Raw genomic sequence first — 23,229 nt, 5'->3', positions numbered from 1 at the left:
GCAGCCTCACCCAGAGCTCCAGCGGTCGCCGAGGGTCTGGCCCTGAGGCCATCATCACAACCGTTCCCACCCGCCCTCTCCGCCTGAGCTGGAGGTGTCACCGGACGTGGTAGTCGCGACCGCACCGGCCCCGCCCTCCTGGTGTGACCCCGCCCGCGGCGGTGCCAGGAGAGTCGCGCGGGACCTCGGTCTCCGGGGTAGCTCTGGGCGACGCAGGCAGCCGGGGACCGGGGGAGGTGACGGGCAGGGCCCTGCGGCTGCTGCGGCGCAGGAGGATGCGGGGCCGCCGGGGTCGTGGCAGCGGAGGAGCGGCGGGCAGGTGACTGGCAGTTGCCCCCGGAACAGGGTGGGCGGCGCGCCGGGGGAGGGAAACGAGAAGGGCTGGGACTGGGGCTGGGGATAGCAGGAAACCTCCCGAGGAAACTGGATCGGAATCAGGGAGAACTCAAAGGAGCCCGCCCCTGACAGCATTTGGGACCAGGTCAGAAGAGCGGACTGTGGCCGAGGCAGGGACTGGGGCCCAGGGGCCTGGGTCGGGAGGTCAGGCGCTGGAAAGACTTTGGTGCCCAGACTCCCAGAGCAGTCCTGTCCTAGGTTGATTAAGACAGTCCAGGACACCAGACTGTCGGGACCCGTCACTTCCTGGGCCTTAAAACGCCCCTTGCTGCCCGGCCTCCTCCCTCAGAGAAAAGGCAAAGGTAGAAAACAAACTGAACACCCATAAGGGCAGCTTCTGGCCTGTTCCAAAAGAGGGCCAAGTTTTCAATACCTTTCATCTTGGTGAGCGCAAGCAGGATTCCTTTTCACCCCCCAAAGGAAATTCGATTCTCCCAGTGCTAGTGGACTAGACCCAAGGTTAGTTCTTTAGGGAACTGACCATTTCTTAGTGCCTAGGTATCCGTGTGGGTCTTGTTTACTTAGGAGATTTGTTTGCCTCTCTTGGTCAGAAATCTGTTGTGCCACCAGAGAGCCACTTTCATTACATTTGAAATGCCCACTTTTTCATTTAGTTAAGCTATCAGCTTTTCCTTCTTTAATCCCATGCTTTTATAAGACCGGACCTCCACGGAAGACCCAGCTTTTGTGGCTTTGCTCTCTTTATACTCTCCCAAACTCCATTAATACGTTAACAACAGAAGTATTATCTTATTCTATGGACTTTTAAAATTTAAGTTAACTCCAAGGGGCGCTAGTCTACCTCATTTAAGAAAAGAAGATAAATTGAAGAGACTGAATAATTGCATGAAGGAGCAATTCAACATTGAAATATGATTATTTTAAGCCTTTTCTTTAAGTTCCCCAGCACAATGACTTGAACTCTTACAGTAAAACTGGTGTTTAAAAACCTTCAGTTACAAAGGGCTAGTACTTGATGGATTTGCTGCTTTCTAAAGATATCCTAAAAAGCAACAATTAATCAGCTTGTCAATATTAAAATAATACAGTAGAATGAAATAGATGTATTTTTAAGATAAGAGACTTAATATAGCAAACCAGTCTGTACAGTTAGACAATAATGTGAGTCCACCAACTGAGACAACTTTGAATTAAGAAGAAAGCCAGTTCATATGTATTTAAATATGAATGTTACCTTTTGTCTGCTTTGTTTGTTAAAGTGCTTTCCTCCAAGGAGTTGGTGCTGTTCCTTGGGAACCTTAGCAACAAGATCAACATTATAAGCAATGCTAGGAATAAGATCGTATTATTTAATTGAAGTTAGGATCTGCCAAAAGAACAAGAGCAAGCCCTTTAAACAAATTTTACAGTAATCTCTGGTGGTGAAGGTTTCTGTTATCTGGAAAAAAAAAAAAGCCATAAAGGCAGTGAGATAGAAGACAGAGGAAAGAGAAATGCTAGGTGGAGATGAAAGGAAGCACAATCCAAAAACATCATCTCCTTTTAATCTGATACGAACTCAAAGCATCCTTTCCATAAACCATCTTATTGGTCTTTATAACCGCCCTTTGAGAAAGGGAGGAGTCACTTGGAATGACACTCTTAATCGAGTTAGAAGAGACCCAGCTGTCACTCAGGCCAATATCCCATCCACCCTACACTCCCCAGGACAGAGGCCCTTTCAGGTAGGTGGACATCTAGCCTCTGCTATGAATTGCTCAGTGGCGGAATTCACAAGGCCACCAAATCTTTGGTTGAATAGTTTTAATCATTGTTTTTTTTTTTTAATACTGCTCTGAGGTTCATCTCCACGTAATGGCCCCCTAAAATACGCATTTCTATCTAGTAGCGACCTGGGTATTAAAAAGTCTTCCAAATGACGAAGCCAAATGTAGGTCTAGGAACAAAACAGCTTCTCTCTTTACAGTTCTGAGTATGGAAACCACACTCTTCCCCTCCCTCCCTCCTTTGTTTTCCACAAGGTAGACCATTAACTTGTTTTTCTCTATCCATGAATACTACCGAACAATGATATATTTGTATCAATGCCCTGGGTATTTGAAATAAGGCCATTGAAGTCCTGTCCATAATTACCACTTGGCTTCCAGGACTATCTATCACAGGGCCTTGGAAGCTGGAAAAGGATTGTGCTTCTGTAGAGCCATTTGATTTCCTCAATGAAACTGCCCTCAATTACTCAGGCTCGTTAGGAGTTCTACATCAGATGTATTCCTGTAGAGAGAAAAACACAATAGTTTTTCCAATAGACCATCCTCACACACACAAAAGGTATACACAAAAGCCTGCAGATAATTTAACAAGGTTCTTGTACTCATTTAAATTTTTAACATTGCAATTAGAAAGATTTCAGTAGTCACAGAGTAACATAAATATAATTTTTTTAGGTAATGCTTTTGTGAACCACAACTTTAAATATTCAGCCAACTACTCCTATCAACAAGAGTATCCCTGTTAAATTTTGTAATTTTTTCAAGATGAGTCATAGTAAATTAATTCCCAAGCTCTCTATTCAATCTCCTGTCCATCATATCAACTTAAAGTTTCAGTCCACAGAACCACCTTTTAAGAAAGAAGACTTATATCTTATTTCAAAAGACTCCTTGGAATCTGATTCAGAAAGCCTCACTCAAGAGATTAAGGCCCTGTCTGAACTTGAAGACCTAATCCAGGACAACAATATGGAGCCTGACAGCTTGGAGGAGGATAGCTTGAGTGAGATAGAAGAGGAAGCAAGCGGAAAAGCAGCTGAGATGGACAGCAAGGACAACCTCCATACCCAGGACAATGGCGCAAATAACAGGTAAGGAACTGGCTTGCCTAACAGTGGTTTCTGAAATGTGTTGCTAAATAATTACTGATACTATTCCAAGTGAGAGCAAAGACAGGCCCTCATAACGAGCACCTTGTAATGTGTGTGAGACAGGTCTCCATGCAGCTAGGGACACTTTGGAGATAGGTTTTTTGCCACATTCTTTTTTACAGTATTTAAAAAAACATGCGAAAGACAAAGAGAAGTATTAATAAAGGCATTTGCTTTTCTTATGCTCCTTATTTCCTGTCCATGTTTCAAGTGTCTCCACTGCTATGACCTCACCTTGGAGAAATTTCAGAAAGGCTGGTATAGAAGAGTGCCATGACTTGGAGTCAGGTAGTCTTGATTCTGTCCAGGTGCTGCTGTTTAGTATATAATTTGGAGTAAGTCACTTAACTGTTTTGCATATCACTATTTCTCACCTGTCAAATGAACCAGCCTGCCTATCTCCCAGCGTTGCTGTGAATGTCAGTAACTACGTTCTGGGGGTACAATCCTACCTGAGCTAGTAGAGGTCTACTTCCCAGGACTTATAGAATCATATAAAGAGTCAATTTCTAATAATTAGTATTGATGGGGTATTAACTTTATGCTATGAGCCACCAAAAACTGTAAGAGAAAATAAATTAGTGCAATATTACTCAGTTTTAATGAAAATATAAATGATATGTTAGAGTGTAGAAGTTAAAAGCTATTGATTAGAAAGGAGTTTTAGTGTGGTGGTGAAGTGCATAGAGTCTGAAACAGACCATCGGGTTCAATTTCTGCCACTTAGTAGCTGTATGATCTTGGCCAAATCTACTTAATCTGTGCTTCAGTTTCCTCATCAGTAACAATAGGATAATAATAATGATTACCTTATAGAGTTTTTGTGATGCTAAAATAAATTAATATATATATATATAAAATACGTAAAGTACTAAGAATAGTGACTGGTTCTTTATAAGTTATATATGTATTAGATTTTTTTTTTTATTAGGAGTGAAATATATTGAGGAAAGTTTATTTGAAGGCCTAGAACTTGGACAGGCAAGGTTTTGGAGACAAGGTAAGATTTGGAAAAAAGAACAGAATTAGAGTAATGTGTGTGTCATATTAAAGATCCCTGCTTAATAGCAGAGGGTCTGTTCTGAGTATAGGGAAAGTGGACTAAATAGGCGCTGTCATGGAGTGCAACCAGCCCACATCACACACAGAACATTGAGCACAGAACTCAAATGACTCGTCCCAGTAAGACAGTCGTAGCATGGGCTTGTGTGGAAGCCGGAATTTGAGCCCAGTCCTGAATCTTTTCCCTCATTTCTTCTTTCCATCCTTCTTTCTTTCATTGGGGATATTGAGTTGAATCAAGCTCGTATGCTTTGTAGAGGATCTCAAAGTACTGTACAAGTGATAAGTGTTGTCACCAAGGTGCAGACATAGTGATAGGGGCAAAGGAGGGGTTCCTTCTCTATATGAAGACTTCGGTCAGCCAGACACACTGACAAGGCTGGGTTGGGTACGCCAAGGAAGAGAGAATGCAGGTTCATGGGGAGGGCAGTGAAATGAAGCAGTGTTTAAGGAACTTTATTCTTTATTTAAGCTGGTACATTTTGAATTAGAAGATAAACACACAGGGACAAAGGGACTACCAAGTAGTAAAATTCCAATGACAACAACTATAACAAGAACATCTCTTTTTAAAGGCCTGTCTATAATTTCACTTCATTCTTCATTGTAACCTTGCAAGAAAATGCAGTTACATATTCCCATTTTACAGATAAGGAAAATGAAGCTAACAAAGATGAAGTAACTTGTGTAATGTCATGGTACTGTGAGGGGATGTTTGTTATTTTGCTATTGATATTGTTTTTTTTAATTTTGACAAAATTCTAACCTATAGAACAGTACAGAGAAAAATGCTTATAATCCTTACTGCCATGTTTGTTTTTGATATATTTTTTAAAAGATATACGATGTTACCAATAAAGTTTACTTGTTCCCCATCTCAAATCCATACCCCTGTCTTCCTCCTCAGAGATAACCAATACATATTCTTATGTCGGTGTATATCCTTTTTAGCAGTCTTTTATTCATTTGCATCATAGGTAATTTATATCAATAATGAAAGAATTGACAGGGCTTGGTGACAGATTAGATATGTGACTGAAGAAACAAGAGAAGCCAAAGATTATTTTAAAGTTCTAATAAAAATAGCTAGCATTTAAAATAGAGTGCTTATCATGAACACATCACTGTGCTAAACACTTTACACGTATTATTTAATCCTTATGACAGCCCTGGTAGGTGGACACTATAATGATCCCATTTTAAAGGTTGCAGATGAGGTTTAAAAAAGGTTATATTATATCCATTTATTGTATCTAGTAAGCAGAAAACTCAGGCAGTCTGACTCTGCTTTAAACAATGTTTTTTATTGTAGTTCTAAGAGAGTCATAGTCTCCTGGGTACTAAGCAATCGCAGTTTTATTTACAGAAATGGGGGCATCAGAAAGGAAAGGTCTTTTGTGATGGTAGGTATTCTTGTCTGTACCCTTAAGATAAAGAAACCAAGGCAAGGATTCATGAAGTGACTTCATTTCCCCAGTGTTGAGTTTTTCCTTTTTGAGTTGATGCTCAGGGACCTGACTTTAACCTTGCTGTTTACTCAAGACAATGTAAACACCACTCAATGTATTTCAAAATAAAGACTAATACTTACAAATTGAAGAAAAAAAAAAATATATATATATATATATATATTTAAGGAGATTTCATAAAGTGTTTTTATTTTATAAATCATTTTCACATATATATATATATATATATATATATATTTTTTTTTTTTTTTTTTTTACCTCACAGCAACATGATGAATTTTGGAAAAACACGCATGATTAGTATCCCTGTTTCATAGCTAAGGAAACTGGCTTGGAGAGGTTTAAAAGTGGCCCTAAATTACACAGGTAATAAGTGGCAGAGCTAAATCTCAAATCTGAGGTTTCTACTCTTAAGATCCTGTTCCTTCTCTATATGAAATCATTCATGAGACTACTTTAATTACTACAGCATGTAATGAATTTTGTAGAAATAAGATCATCAGATTAGCTGTCTGCTGGGACTTGGACATGGTTTCTATACAGTGAATCCTTGTTGAGATTGTATAAAAAATATATTTTTAAAAGAGAATAATACTTACGAAATCAAAATTATGGTTAGGGCTTGGTCTTCTGATTCAGAGTTCCTTAAAGAATGCTATTTTCCTTAGATTGATTTGCCTTGGAAATGTTTAATGGTAGGTGATAATCTCCAGGGTTAGAATGGGTTATACCCCTAATAACTGTTTGGCTGTATAGTGCTTCATACATTGAACGTTAGGAGGACCAGTTCTCCACTACAAAGGAAAACAGAACTGAAGCATTTAGGTAAATAATGCCCCAAAAATATTATTCAGGTGAGTGTTTAGTTATTGGTCCGTTTCTCTGCCTCACTTTAGTATGGGAAGCTTGTCTAGATGTATTGTTTCTTGGATCTGAATTTATAAGCCGTAAGTAAACAAATTGATCTCAGACTCTCAATATAAAATTAAAGTAGTCTTTCATTTCTGCAAGATATATGGCATTCTGGGAATTGTAGTTCAAAAAATTAATCAGTCTTACCTTAAAACCAAAGAAAATCTCTTTCTTCTTGCTTTTCTAAACAATTTTAAAAGCCTCCTGACAAATCACTTGAGCCCCATTCTTAATGTTTTGATGTTACTAGAACCTCCTCAAAGCAATTACTCCTTGTATTTCACCAAAGTCAAGCCATAGTTCAATGTATATGGATTAAAGAAAACCTTTTACTTAATGGAAATTGAAGCAGCATTGACTGTAGTGAATAAATCAAGAGTGGAGAGAGGATCTTCACATGATAATCCTTAAACCCCACTCCAGAACTAGCCTTATGACCCTTGGCGCTCACGAAGAAAGAGATCAATGTAATTCCTAGAGCATTAGAAATAACCTCTTCAGTCCTAGGGCCTTCTGAAACCTTATATGTGAAAAAAAAAAAAAAAATCAGAGAGCAGCAATACAGTACTTAGTATATGTGTTTAATAAGATCTTGTTTATAAGAATATGTGTACTCAAATATAATTAGCTACCATTTGTAGAATTATTTGCTTTATATATACTATCTCATTTACCTTACAAGAACCTTTTAGATAGGTATTATTATCCCCATTTTGCAGATAAGGAACCAAGGCTCTGAGAGTCGTGTAGGTGTAAGTAGTTACTAAGAGGCAGAGCCTGAGCCTGTTGTTATAAGCAGCTAGATAGGTGATCAAGGGCTGATCTGATAGAAGATTCAATTTTACTATCTAACAAATATTAAAGATATAATAATTTTAATATGGACTAAACTGAGGCCTGGGTACAGATGCATGTAAAATTATAAATTTTATTAAAATAATACAAATATTTAAAGGCTACTCTGCCCTAAGAAGAAATAAACATTAATTATATTTTACTTCGGACAGCAGGATCATAGTCTATATTCCTCACACTTCTCCTGGGAAACAGAAACGTTTTCATTCATTGAGGTCTGCAGATGTCTTCCTCTCATCACCTGGCAACCATAGCCTTTACAAAAGATCCCATATTCTGTCTAATAAACCACCTTGTGCCAGAAATTACTGGGTGGGAGAAAGGCATGATGAGGAATTATTAGTTAAATTGAATATTTAAAATTGTCTGAAAGTAAGGAAGGGACTCAGTAGTAATAATCTGCATTTTTATTGTTTTGGGTGGTATATAATTTTTCCTCTTAAATGCTTTCATATACATTGTTTCAGATTAATAATAAAAGAATCATGTGAAGTATTGAATGATGATTTCTAGGACATAAATAGCAGTACTGGATAACCAAAATCAATAGTGGGTAAGAACCAAAACTCAGCATTTTCATTATTCCTCAAATTCTCAGACTGTTTTGTAAAACTCATTGGAAATATTTAAGCTGAGAATAGACTGCTTTCTCTCATAGGTGTAGAGTTTCCCCCCGTCCCCCACTGGTTGGGGGCATAAAGACAATACTTGAGGCTAGGTCTAATAGTCTAGTATTATTAAGAACATTCTGAGAGTTTCTAGCAGTCAACATTCATCCATGTTGATTTCTATTGTCTTTATTAGATAGATTGGTTGGCCAATCTCTTCAAATACATTACACTACATAGTACCTTGTTCTAGGGGTTTCACACAGTATTTTAGGGATAGCTACTGGCATTTTAGTTATTTATTTCTGGTCATGTGGGAATAGTTATATTAGAGAAGTGACTTTTTGCCATAGTTATTTGTCATTTCTGTTTTATGTTCATTCATTTGCTCACAAATTCTGCTGTAGTTAAACCCTAGCTTCTCAGAGCAGGCATGGTGCCATCATAACAGATGAGCAGTCAGAGAAGGAAGTATAGAGTGTGCGAGGGCATGAATTGTGTCTATTAAAGACAGAGTCCCTGCCAGAAATGCTAAAGCCACAGTGACTCCTGGGGTTTATTGCCCTCAGAGAACGACCAGCAGCAGTTCCTTTCTAGCTTATTTCAAAACGGGGATGCATTATTATGGTACAATAAGTAAATAAATAGTGAGTTTGAAGCCACAAAGTGTAATTCAGATTTATATCACCTGCAAGCCTGTGAGTTCATTAAGAGGATTAAGAAGATTGTAACCAAGGGATAGTTTAATTCATGCCCTTTACTGTTTTCCAGTCTGCAACAAGTTTGAAAATACAGGAAGCTTTGATTACCATAAATTTTTAATGTATTGAATTTAAACTAAATGCTTTTGCCAATACTTAATATACCTTGCCAAGTTTCACACGATAGGCCCAATTCAATTAATAAAATAGTAGATTCTTAGAGCTGTTAGGATTCTTTGAGTTCAGCCCGTTGCCCTTATTGCACAGAAGAGGAACCTGAAACCTAGAGGAGTTAAGAGACTCACTCAAGTTCGCATAGCTTGGTCAGTGGCAAAATCTGGACTAAGACCCAGATGTCAAGACCTGTCCATTGCTTTTCCCATGACATCACTGCTACCTTGCAACTGCAGTGCTATTATTATCTGGCATTTAAAATATAAGAAATTCAGAAAGGAAAAAAAAGATTAAATATCAACATGTAAACAGAATAAGTACAAACATTAAAACCATTCAAATATTATAACGAAAGTCAAAGGCTAGAAGCAAAAGCCTCTTCTGTACTATACAGGAAAAGCTGTTTGTTTTTCATGTAATAAAGGTAATGAAATACCTTTTTTTTTTTTTAAAGATTTTATTGGGGAAGGGGAACAAGACTTTATTGAGGAACAGTGTGTACTTCCAGGCCTGTTTTCCAAGTCAAGTTGTTGTCCTTTCAATCTTAGTTGTGGAGGGTGCCGTTCAGCTTCAAGTTGTTGTCCTTTTAGTCTTAGTTGTGGAGGGCGCAGCTCAGCTCCAGGTCCAGTTGCCGTTTCTAGTTGCAGGGGGCACAGCTCACCATCCCTTGCAGGAGTCCAACTGGCAACCTTGTGGTTGAGAGGATGCACTCCAACCTACTGAGCCATCTGGGAGGCAGCTCAGCTCAAGGTGCCGTGTTCCATCTTAGTTGCAGGGGGCGCAGCCCACCATCCCTTGTGGGACTCGAGGAGTTGAACCGGCAACCTTATGGTTGAGAGCCGACTGGCCCATGTGGGAATCGAACTGGCAGCCTTCGGAGTTGGGCTCATGGAACTTTAACTGCCTGAGCCACTAGGCCAGCCCCGATGAAATACCTTTTAAAAAATAAAAAATAAAATAAAATATGAGAAATTCTATGTAAGAAAGTGTAAACACCTGAAAATTTTATAAATCTTGGTCCCTGACTCTTAGCCCTTGTTTCCGGAAAATGAAAAGAACAACCAAGCCTCTTTAGTCTGGCATAAGCATTGTAAACTCTCACTGAATAAGAGGAATTGTATTTCTAAATACTGTGTCATACAGCATTTGTTTCACATAAGATTATCTTAAAAAAAGTGAGGTACTAGAATCTTATATTGCAGTCACTAACATGCCCTCTTTCAACATTTTCATTTAACTCACAGATTGCCCTTGAATCAAGACTGATACTAACGAGTCTAATAAATTGGGGCAAATATCTGGTTATTTCACAGCCATAAATCTGTTGTTAAAGAAAAGAAGGGACTTTAGTTGGAATTATCCAAATTATATAATCACTATAAATAAAATTCACTAGATAACAATCTAGCCTTTTCACTTTAGTGTGTTTCTGTGGATAGTCTTTAGCTTTCAGTTCATTAAACCACCTGTTTTCTATTAAAATGTTTAATTTTGTTCGCAGAATAAATACCTGCATTAAATTAAATTTTCTGGGTTGTAAATAACCACCCCAAAGCATTCCAGTATATTTGTGGAACCATTTTATTTCATACTTGCAAAAGTGATTTTTAATCCTTTGGGTTTATTTCATTTTATTTACTTAAAAGCCGTTGATATAAAGATTAATATAAGCATAGAATTCAGAAATCCTTGGAAACAATTGTCAGTTTTATAGTTCTAAAGAAGCATTAAAAACTTTACACTTAAACAGAAATTGAATTTGCTGTTCATATGCATAAAAGATTTAATGGCATATAAATTGGCAATAATTGTTCTGTTTAAAAGGATTAAATCAAACCTAAATCAATAATAACATGTGCATTTTCAATTTAACCGGCTACTTAAAATAAAGTGGCAAGTAAATAACTGCTAAATGATTAATAGCAATGCTTTTATTCACCTCCTCAACAGGCAAACTGGCCAGTTATTGAATATTTTATTATGAGTGCAAAGGATGTTAATTGTACTAGAAACATGCTCTAATTTTAGTAATTTTTTGATTGAATATTATACTGAATATGAGGCTCTTCATTAAATGGAGATTTTTATTTTGTTTGAAGTTGTCACAGTCAGTACTCAAATATGGTCCATTAAAGCCAGCAAATATCATGGCATATGCATCTGAGACCACCCTCCTCTTTCTTTCTGCATCCATTTCTAACCCAGGCATCTGAAGAGGCAACCGGGCATCTGTTGTCTGAACAGGAACAAAAGAGTCGCATACTCATTGTCTCATAACCTTTCTATCAAACGGGGAGGAAAAGAGGTGCATGTTTTGTGTGCGGATGATTACTGATGAAGGAGCACTTCACACTCATTTTGTTCCAGTGTGTTGACCTGGACCACAACACACAATTGAGTTTCTTAGCATACAAGCTTAGTACAATGAGGTTCTTTAGTATTATGTTCTATTTCAGCCATTAGATTCGTTTCTAGATACAGCTTTCCATGCTCATGATTTTGCAAAACGTACCCTCCTATTTGTTTCAACATATGATTTCCATTTAGAAAGGGAAGAGAGGGGATATTTTAAGATAGCATTGCAGGTGTAAATGGTGCACTGTAATTAGTGCTCTTTTAAGAGACACATTTTCCGATTTTATCTTGTATATATACATTATTAAAGTTTCTCTTTAAACAATTGGTTCGAAACATTTTTCTCAGCCAAAGCAATTCATTTTGTCTGATTTGTTTCAAAACCCTCTGTACTTTCTAGGTTCCACTTAAAACATCATTCTTTCCTGTAGTGTGTGATTGCTTCTACATATGGGCATTTAAGAATGGAAATTTGTTGAGGCTAAAAATTACAGCTCTTTCTGAAGGTCTAAAGTAATTTAATTCTCCCAGTTTTATCTTCCACATCATCTTTCAGCAGTTCTTAAAATATTTCATCATGTGGAAACACTGACATTTCTTAATCCCATTTCCTAAATCACAGTTCAAACAGATTCTCCATGATGCCTAAGTCATGGTGAAAAATTGGATTTTTAAAGACGAATGTTCATTTTTACAGGCCACTAAGTTGCCACTTAGTGCATCACAAGAAAACTTTTTGCCCTAGAAATAATTTAATCCCTGGGGAGAGAAGAACCCTTTGAGATCCATCAGCAGGAAGCACAATACACAATGTTATGTCATGGCGACTAAAGGTAACATACAGCAAGCCAAGACCAGTGACAGCTCACTGACAAATGGTTTCATAGTTTGCCCTTATTGGATCCTAATTCTGTGTCGAGGACATAGTTCTAAGCATTGGTATGTGTGTATGTGTATATATATATATATATATATATATATATATATATATATATCAACCACACTATAAGGTAAATACTATTGTTATTACCATTTTATTGATGAGGAAGCTGAGGCACAGAAAAGTTAAATAACTTGCCCCTGCTTACACAGTAACTGGTAGCACCAAGAATTGAGTGCAGGCATTCTGATTCCAGGATCCTTACTTATCCTTAGACATGCTACTATACCATTTCTCAGAGCCAAAATCCTCCATATTATTTTTCAGAGACGCAAAGCACCATGGAGATTTCATATGACTGAGGAAGTTCTATAAGTATGACTGTAGATGTTATGCCATTATCAGCTGGTACTGATTAAATATGATGACCAGTTGAGTGCCAGTTTTTTTTAGTATTACTGCAGAGATGGAAGTCAGGAATTCATTTCCTTTGATCATTGAAGACTACCTATTTTTTTTTAAATATTGGACATTCCTCGGTTATTGATTCTTTTGTGAATTTATCATAGGATCATAGAACAACAGATTTGGAATTGAGTTTGAGATATCATTTAGCAACTGAATCTGGAAATAAGAGGTTAACATATTTTCAGTGATAAACAAGGTTATGTTCTTCTATTTTAAATACCCATAATATTCTGTATCCCTGTATGTATCTAATTTATTACTTGATTATTACAGTTGGTACAAAAAGCTTGTCTTCCTTACTAGCAGGTAAGATCCATCAGCCTGCTTCTGTTTTGCTCACCATTCTATCTTCAGTGCCTAGTACCTGGGGAGCTGTTCACTACACATTCGTTGACTGGCCAACTGACTGACCGATCGATTCACTAACTTATATAAGGCAGGCCCTATGACAATGCATGCTTCACGACCACCTATGGGAACAGCTGCAGGATACAGGGCAGCTTAATGGACAAGAGCCAGGTCCTGGGGCAGACTACCAGGGCCCCACCTGGTACAGACTATCCCTGGGCCGACCACTTGTTAGCTCTGTGACCTTGTAAAAGTTATGTAAGCTCTCTAAGCCTCAGTTTCTTCATCTATTAAATGGGGGTCATAATAGTACCTCCCTCATATAGTTGTTCTAAGGAAAAAAACTGGAGGTTCAGTTTTTATAAGCATTGCCTAAATCAGCATGCAATAATATGTGCAATCTTCCCAAAGTCAGCACTCCACATCCTACTCCATGACTAAGTAGCAGAACAGTGATCCCCATAGGACGTGTCACTTTGAAAGGTTGCCAACCCCTGCTTTAAAAAGTGCAAAGGACTACCTGTTCTAAAACTTTCTGAAAAAGATTTTATAGCCTCTGTAGATAATTCCTTCCAAAAACGCATCACTTTGGCTATCCAAAAGTATTTGTCTTACTAACGTCTTTGCTCCCTAATTATTTTCGCTAAATTAAATTCAGAGTCTAAAGTTAACTTAGTTAAGCCAAACTTCTTCACAGAGTTTACAAAACCCTTTAATATCTCACCTCTGCTTAACTCTGAGCTCTACTCCTCAACCTTCCCTCCTCCCACCCAACATTTTATCCGTACAGAATTTGTTCTTGGAAAGCGCCATGTTCTCTCTCCCCTCCATTCCTTTGTATATGTTGTTCCCTCAGCCTGGCATACAGTTCCTGACCTTCTTAGTCTTAGGCCTCATATATGCCATCACTTCCTTCAGAAAGTTTTCCCTGACTTTCCAAGATGGGATTGGAATTCCCTGCTGCTTCCTGATGGCCCCTCATCAGGGCCCTCATCACTCCAATGACACGTTGCTTGTTTCCTGGTCCATATCACTCACTAGGCTGTGAGTCCGCCACCATATCCCTCTAGCTTATTAAGTGCTCAGTGAATGTCTGTAGAATCAATGAGTGAGCAAATAGATGAGGAAAGCTAAGTTCTGTTGAGTCTAGCAAAGGAATGAATGAGTAGAGTTAAATTCACTTTTTCCTTCCAATATATCATGGATACAATGAAGCAGTACCTTCATTAAAAAATGTTTTATATTTTTGTTTATTCAAAGATATAATTGAGGCACTCCTTAATCTTTTATTTCCTACGTAAACAACCACAGTTGAATCTTATGTTTAACTCAGTACAAGATAAACCCTAAAATCATTCACTAATTTGATCTAATGCAAGAAGCTTTTCTGCATATTTAGATTCTAATTTACTACTACTATTTACTACTAATATCTAATGCTACATTTGTGTTGACTAGAGTATTTTTAGAGTCATTTATTTAAGAAACACTTACTGACTTTTCTGTCCACAGCAGAGGGCAGAGTTCTAGGACAGAGGTTTGGGAAGAAAAGGTAACCCTCAGTCCCTGAGGTGCCCAGCACCTTAATAGGTGAAGAGACAAGATCCCCATAGTGAAAAGTGAAATAAACACAAATACAGAAAATTAAATTCATATGTAATGTCCTATTTTAATCCTTATGGAAGAATAGAACACTACCTACAGACTTGCCAAAGAGATGAAACACAGTTATGATCAAGCCCCTGGATCTAGCTACCAATTTGCAGGAAACAGAGGACAAAGGAATAAGATACAATCCTGAGAAATAAACAGAATAAATATAATTTATCCCTACTTACAGATGAGAGAAACTAGCTCAGAGATGACGTGATCAGCCAGCTGATGCACAGATAGGTAGTGACAGACCCAGAACTTGAACCCAGATCTGTATAGTCCCAAGTCCAGATATACCCTGATGGATCACTCAGTGCTCCTAAGACATACCCAGTGACCCTCAGAACCAGGTGAAAAGCAGGACCAAAAAATACTGTGAGTTCACAGGATGGGACATCACACAGAAGAAGCATCATCAAAGCTCCTGAGGCAAGTGACACCATGGTGTGTAGGGAGTGATGAGTCACATGGTTTGATGTCCAGTTTCCTGACAGATGTGAACCCTTTCCAGTTAGGCATTTTGCTAGAGGAAATTATCATTTCTCTTCCCTTGGTGGAAAAGAAAGAGCAGCCTATTCCAAAAAGTTTTCCATTTTAATATGTGAACTAAAAAAAATTCAAAATGACAATTTATCAAGACATAGGAGTTTTGGCTTTTTGCTCTAGGTTTTGCTTTACATCAAATCAAAGATATCTAGGTCCACATTAAGAAGAGTAAATTAGCATTAAGGGCACCATTAGTTTGTTTACCCAGCACAAAATTATGTCCTCTGTAAACGGGAATATCAAATAGCATAAAAAGCCTAGGTGATTTACATTTCCTTTTTGATTAGAGGATTGCATCTACTGAACTCAAGGAAGGAAAATCTCTCCCATTTAGCTTTTGAAGATCAAAAGGGCCATTAAATATGCCATATTACCAGCATCTTTTTTTTCTTTTTTGGTTAAGACTAGGAAGCGCTTTACAAATTGAGATTCCCGTGGGGAAAAGGGAAGACCTACTTTGGGGTCATATGCACTGGTTATGGATGACTTCACTTCCCTCAGTCAGGACAATATGCTTAACCTTTTATTCAAATAGGACTGTTCTACAGCTTAAAGTGCATGCTGATCTGTCTACTTTCTGTGCATAGACCTGACAACCAAGAGAGTATGAACTAAGAGCTTTTCAGTGAGCCTCCTTTTGATTATAAACCTTAGGGATCTTTCCATAGTACATTTGATGAAATCTACAAACACAAAATGAACTGAAAAGTAAAATCATTGAAAAGGAGAATGAACCTATGTAGGTATTCAGTCAAGATAAATCTTGCTTTACCCACACTCCAAATGGAGCAGATTGAGGCAAATATCCAGGTGATGATCACATTTACCTTCTTAGATAAATAGCCAAATATATATATGACCAACTAAAGTGTGAAATCAATTTTATCTTCTCCAGCTGAAATGTTTATGGTATAAGTAATAGCATTCCTTGAGCCACAGTCATTCACTGGTTTAACATTATAGACATTGTTTTTCAGTTGTTTTCTGGCATTTTGAAATTATTTATCCCTGTTTTTATTCCATATTTCAGTAAACTTAAATAATTAAGAACTTTTTTATTCTTATGTGTAGCATGCAGGTCTAATTTGAGCCTGGGATATGTCTTTAACATATCAATAATAAAAGTAAAATAATAAGGGAAAGATTGAGATTGATTTAGAATAAAATGATCAACTAAATATAATGAATTTATCTTGATTAAGTACTTAACATTTCTTTTCTGCTTTGGGCAGCCAAAAACCAAAAGAAGACAAGTATTCAGGTCTCCGATATGACCCAAACTGGAAGAATAAGAAAGAGAAAGGGCTGTTGTTGACTGTGGAAGCATTGCCAGAGTCTGCAGACAGTTCTATAGAAAATCTGACTGCAGATCCTCTCTACCCTTCCAAGGAGACTTCAGTGGAACTCTTAGAGGGAAAAGGCGAACAGAAAAAGAGCCCGCAGAGCGAAGCCTCCTTACTTGGTAGTGAATTTTTAAGCCCAAACTATGAGCATGGTGCCCATCATAGCAAGCAGTCTTCAGACCTGAGTGACAGTGATATGGAGAAGTCGAGCAATCTCTCTCAGTACTTGAAGAGTTCAAGTTCACATAATGAGGTTTTCTTGCCAGGCTCACGTGGCCCTCGGCGAAGGAAGTCCAAACAATATTTTGTGGAAAAAAACAAGTTGACTTTGGGATTACCCACTCCTAAAATGGACTCTTATCTTCAACTTCACAATAAAAAAAGGGGGGAAACTCACTCAGTACAGGTACGTAACAGCTACTTAAAAATCTCTTCTGAAGCACTAAACTGGAATTTGCCTTTGTTTGAAATCGCTGAATAGCACTTCCTTTGGCATAGTGATGTCATTATAACAACCGGGCTGAGTAAATCAAATGCCCCTCTTTGAAGAATGAGGGGAATTAGTCCACAAATTCTCAAGAGCAAAATAAGTCATCAATAATTTATTGCTGTAATTGAATTATTATCTCCAAAATGTTTCCATTCAAAGAACCACAGAATTTTTTTTAAAACCACATACTACAACAGATAAAATATAGGACTGAAGGTTTGATTACCTGTGTCGGTTGCCTTTGGTTCCACTACAGCACTGGTTTTCATCCCCATTAAATGCCCTCAACACATTGGAGATGACATGACACACTCAATAATGGCAACTCACATACACAAGAGATTCTCAGTCAGATTCTGTATGCTTTTTGGGTGTTAGTGGGATGGGATCAGGATACAACATGGGGTATTTTTATTTATTTATTTTTAATTTTTACTTTTTAATTAAAATTTATTGGGGTGACAATGGTTAGTAAAGTTATAACATGGGGTATTTAAAAAAAATATCCAAGTGATTCTCTTGCCTTTCCAACTCCCATTAATAATAACTACACTGTCCTTTAATACCATATGCAAATGATGTAATACGATTAAACCTGTCTCTCCATCTATAAAATTGGAATAATAATAAATGTCCTCCCTTTCTCATCCAATGGATTCAAAACCTATTGGAACCAATAAACTTAGTTCTATTTCATGGGCACACATAAAGATCCTATTAGCCTACCTCCTATTAAATATGTCCATAGACACAAGAAAAGAATGCGGCTGGATCAGTGCATCCAACACTCTTATTGGGAAAACAGCTTGAAATTCATAGTCTACTAATGTGTGGTCATTTTCAAATATGAATGAAAGATTATTACATTAAATGGAGATGCCCTTAAAGCTATTCCAAATCTAAACTGGTATTATTTAAAGTGCTCTAACTTGTTCTAACCTGTAATTTCTGATGGAACAAGAGAGGTGGGATGAATATTTGTGATTCTTTTTTTTGATTCAGAAACTCCTTTTATAGGGAGCCCCCTTCTAGTTGCTAGACAGGGTGCTGCCCAATGAATCGCTTAATAAAGCCAATTAGATCTTCAAATTTAAAAAAGGAAAAAAAAAAAAACTCCTTCTGTAGTTGTAAAGGATTATGTCACATCTTTGCCTTTGTAACTTAAGAAAACAAAGAAATGGATGTAGTATATTTGGCTGAATTGTCAAAACAAATTCTTAGCTGAATTCAAGCAGAGTTTTTAAGAGTTTGACCCAATTTTAGATGTTTAATGTACATTTTGTTTCATAAAATGTATGTGAAATTTTGAATTTTGATTTCTCACTTAAAAATATAAATATATGAAAAATGTTATAGCTAGTTATTTCTCTCAGACTAGGATACCTTTCATTATTTTAAAATGTGTTCTCAAAAGAAGCTGATATTGAAGGAGAGGCAAATAAGCCAGAATAAATAGTTATATTTTAATAATAAAAGGGAAAAGATTTATTATAAGCTCTTTAATTACTGATATTTTAATTGCTAATTTTTTTTAGTAGTTATAACGTAATTTACTAAAAAATATTGGGGGGAGTTTATTGTCAGTGATTCCATAGCATAATTTTCATTATGCCAAGGAGGAGACTTTAAAGCATTTTAGGCTTGCTCAGTCTTTAAGCTCATGAATTATTCTTTGGCCACTGACCTCGTCCATTTCTTTCTCCACATTCAGATGTCTAAGGGCTGATTGCTAATTGTATTCAAAATTGTTTCTTAACCATTTCCAACATACATTTCCTTCCTCTTTACTCCTAGTCTTTTTAAAAGGATAGAAATTAATTTGGCCTAACAGTGATATGATGATGTGTGTAACTTGTTTCATTGAATTATAGTCAGTAACCTAGAATGATATGTTCCTTCAAATCATTAGTTATATATGAAAGGTGTGCAAGTCTTTTCTGGCAATACAGATTATATATTCTCTTATGGGCAGGAAATAAGCGTTGGACTTATTTTTAATCTTCATAACTAAACTAACACACCTCAGTAAATATATGGGAAATGAGAAATGTATGTCTTCCATTACCGCCAAACTTTATTCTCTTTAGTATCACTTGAAGTTTATGTGGGGAAAATAGTATTTCTAGAGCAGTAGTTTGAAATCCTGGCTGAATGTTAGAATCACCTGAGAAACTAAATTTTTAAAAAAGTGATTCTCAGCTCCATCCAGACCAATTTACATTTCTAGGTGAAATCTTGAGCATCAGTATTATTTTCTTCGAGCATCAGTAATATTTTTAAAAGACCCTCAGTTGATTCTGAGTGAAGCCAGGTTTGAGAAGCATTGTTCCAGACAGAGCAGAAGTTCTCACCCTTGACTTCACATTGTAATCACCTACAAAATTTTAAACAATGCTATTTCCTTGGCCTGAAGCTTTGAAATTCAGGTTTAATACATTTGGGGTGCCCTCTAAGTATGGGGAATTGTGAAAGCTCCCCAGGTAATTCTAATGTTTGGCCAGGATCGAGAATCACTGATGTAGTACAGCAGTTCTTCATCATTAGCGTGTACGCATATCAGAACCATTTGGAGGGCTTGTTAAAACAGATTGCTGGACCTAACCCAAGGATTTCTGATTTAGCAGGTGTAGGGTGCGGTCCAAGAATTTTGAGTTTTCTACATGGTTCCAGATGGTGCCACTTCTGCTATCAGGCCCACACTTTGAGAATCACTGATCATTTGCTTCTCAAACTTTAAAGTGCTTATGGTAAGATCCTGGACCACCTCAGGATCTTAAAATACAGACTTTGATCCAGTAGGTCTGGGGTGAGATTTAAGACAGTGCATTTCTAACAAGCTCCAAGGTGATGCCAAGGCTGCTGGTACACAGACCACACTTTGAGTGGCAAGAACATAAAGAAAGCATTTCTCAGAAACCTAAAGCGAAAGTTGGGTAAGTGAGTACCTACAGAGCTGTGATGGTTTCAATGGCTGTTAAGAGTATTCCTTTGATGGAGGAGTAAGAGGTATAATGTTAGAGGTGGCAGGTGTTAGATTAAGCAGCATCCTTTTGGAAGTTTTTCATATTTGAAAATCTCTTTTCCCTTTCTAATTTCTTTGAAAGAGATGACAAATATAACTAGGAACGTGGAAAGGATAAATGACATCTATTGTTAAATGAATGCATAAATGTTAATTACCATTACGCATAGCCAAGAAAACCTAGCTTTTTAACATATTGTTTTGTTGCCAGCACCCATGCCCAGTTGAATTAATTTAAGGATCTTAAGTAGTGTATTGCATTTAGGAAGATTTGAAGTCTAAGAAATTTATGACATCCCAATAAAAATGTCAACAGGTTTTTTTAAAAAAATATAACTTGAAAGCTGATTGTTAAGTTCATATGAATGATAAAGAAAGTTCTGGAAATTAATACTCATGAGAAAATATAGCCCTACTATATAGTATATTATATTACAATGCCACAATAATTAGAGTATGGTAATATTTAATGCATATGCAGACAGAAAAACGGAAGAACAGAACAGAAAGTCTGGAAATAGAACTAAATTTCATATGAGAATATATGATCTGAAACTATAATTTGATAAAGGCAGTATCTCAAACCACTGAGGAAATTAAGGGTCATTCAACTAAACAACTGGATAAGCCACCTGGAGAAAAATAAAGTTGGGCCCATACCTCATATCATACAAGAGAAATTCTAAATGGATCAAATATCTAATTTTTAAAAATTAAACCATAAAAATGTATAAAACAGGGCTGGCCCGGTGGCTCAGGGGGTTGGAGCTCCGTGTTCCTAACTCCGAAGGCTGCCAGTTCCATTCCCACATGGGCCAGTGGGCTCTCAACCACAAGCTTGCCAGTTTGATTCCAAGGTTGCCAGTTTGATTCCTCGAGTCCTGCAAGGGATGGTGGGCAGCGCCCCCTGCAACTAAGATTGAACACTGCACCTTGAGCTGAGCTGCTGCTGAGCTCCCAGAAGGCTCAGTTGGTTGGAACGCGTCCTCTCAACCACAAGGTTGCCGGTTTGACTCCTGCAAGGGATGGTGGGCTGTGCCCCCTGCAACTAGAAAATGGCAACTGGACCTGGAGCTGACCTGGAGCTGAGCTGCGCCCTCCACAACTAAGACTGAAAGGACAACAACTTGAAGCTGAACGGCACCTCCACAACTAAGATTGAAAGGACAACAACTTGACTTAGAAAAAAATCCTGGAAGTACACACTGTTCCCCAATAAAGTCCTGTTTCCCTTCCCCAATAAATCTTAAAAAAAAAAAAAATGGATAAAACAGGAAAATTCTCCTATAATCTTGAAATTATTTAAAATCTAGACTCTATAAAAGATTGATGAATTTGACTACATAAATATTAAAAACTGCTGCAGGAAAAAAGCACAAGAAAGTCAAACTATAAAGAACTGGGAAAAATATTTCTAACTCATATCGTAAACAATACACTAATATCTCTAATATATAAAAAGCTCCTAGAAATCAAAAAGAAAAAAAAGAGCAATATTCCAATATATAAATACACAAAAGATATGAATAGATAATTCACAAAAAAGTTAATAATTATGGCTGTTAAACGTATGAAAAGATATTCAATTTCAGTTATTATAAGAGAAATGCAAATTAATACTACATTGGGATTCCATTTTTCACCTGTAATTAAACCAACAAAATTCCCAAAGTTTGATAAATCCATAAAGTCAAGCTGCTAAGAGAATAAATTATAAGTATATAAATTATAAGTATATAAATTATAAGTATAATCAGTATGGGGGAAAATTTGTTAACATCTATTTAAAATACAAGTACATACACTCTAAGAATATAAAGTGTAATGGGTAAGAGTATAGGCTTTGGAGCCAGGTTGGTTGGCACTAACACCTGCTAGGTGTCTGACCTTGGGAAGGTTGTTTTACCCCTTTGTGCTGCAGTTTCCTCATCTCTAAAATGGAGATAATAATAGTTATTTCCTCATAGGATTATTAAGAAGATTAAATAAATAGATTAATATATACTCGTATGTAGAATGTTTAGATCAAAGCCCAGCTTATAGTAAGCACTATATAAGTTTAGCAATTATTATTTTTGTTTGACCCAACACATTCCACCCCTAAGAATTTATCCTAGTTACATGTGCAGTTTTGCAATAACTCCTGTAAAAGATTATTTTATAACAAAAGATTAGAAAACACCCAAATGTCTATTATTTGTGGAGTACTTAAATAAATTATAGTATGCAATATTATATAATAAATTATACAATAGTGTACAATTCTAGCTGTTAAAAAATTGAGGATGTTCTCCATCAACTGTTATGGACAACTTATCAGGATTTATTGTTAAGAGAAATTGAAGGTGTAGAATACTGTATACAGTATAAAAAGGTGGAGAAGAATAAAAATATATATCATATTTGCTTGGTATGCATAAAGCACTGTGAAAGAATACATATAGATGACTAATTGTAGAGGGTGGAGAGAGAACAGGTGGGAGCACAACTGTTCACTTTATACCTTTTCATAGTTCTTATTTTTGAACTATGCCTATGTATTTACAGTGTACAACATTTTGTAGGAACCCTTGTAACTTCATGTCTTGATTGCTCGGGGTCACCTAAATTGCATTTTTTCCTTGTAAATAATGGCTCAGAGTAGAACCATTGATTTTTAAATTCAATTGCTCCACAGTCCTTTGACCATTTTTCATAAATCTGTTAGTAGTACATTAAAATGCACAGGAAAAATCACCTTTGAATATATTATAAGATCTTAGTCACATGATGTGTGAAGCAAGGAACTCATGTAAAAACCAACACACACTAGAGGGCACCTAAGTATCACAGTTGGCCAATAACTTTCCTGGTGAATATTCAGTGCTTACTTTTATTATGATTTCTTCAGTAGCCAGAAGTTTTGTCTGAAACTCATTAGAATTTGAATCCATTAAAGGAAATTGTATCTTGAAAAATGATCTACATTTCTATCTTGATTCCAATGTGACTTTGAAGGCTGATGATGGTGAAATTTAATATGGGCTCAGAAAAGAGTAGTAAGTACTTTATACATGTTATTCTTTT

At 36.9% G+C, this 23,229-nt stretch overlaps 1 protein-coding gene across 5 annotated transcripts in view; it reads left to right on the top strand.

The window, feature by feature from the left end:
* The first annotated feature begins 211 nt into the window (after nt 1-211).
* JHY (junctional cadherin complex regulator) overlaps nt 212-23,229 on the top strand; it is a 77,077-nt gene continuing 54,059 nt past the window's right edge. For 3 of the 5 annotated variants that reach the window (XM_033097850.1, XM_033097852.1, XM_033097849.1), the window contains exons 1-3: nt 212-346; nt 2,802-3,217; nt 16,541-17,057. In XM_033097850.1, the coding sequence (XP_032953741.1) occupies nt 2,892-3,217; nt 16,541-17,057 (843 nt within the window). In that variant the 5' untranslated portion in view covers nt 212-346; nt 2,802-2,891. Of the gene's footprint in view, nt 347-2,801; nt 3,218-3,490; nt 3,613-16,540; nt 17,058-23,229 lie in introns of those variants that run through there. The other 2 variants (XM_033097851.1, XM_033097853.1) reach the window with 2 other exon arrangements.

The sequence above is a fragment of the Rhinolophus ferrumequinum genome, chromosome 25 (assembly GCF_004115265.2).
Source record: "Rhinolophus ferrumequinum isolate MPI-CBG mRhiFer1 chromosome 25, mRhiFer1_v1.p, whole genome shotgun sequence".
NCBI classification, from domain to species: domain Eukaryota; kingdom Metazoa; phylum Chordata; class Mammalia; order Chiroptera; family Rhinolophidae; genus Rhinolophus; species Rhinolophus ferrumequinum.
This window is presented reverse-complemented; position numbering and strand designations above follow the sequence as displayed.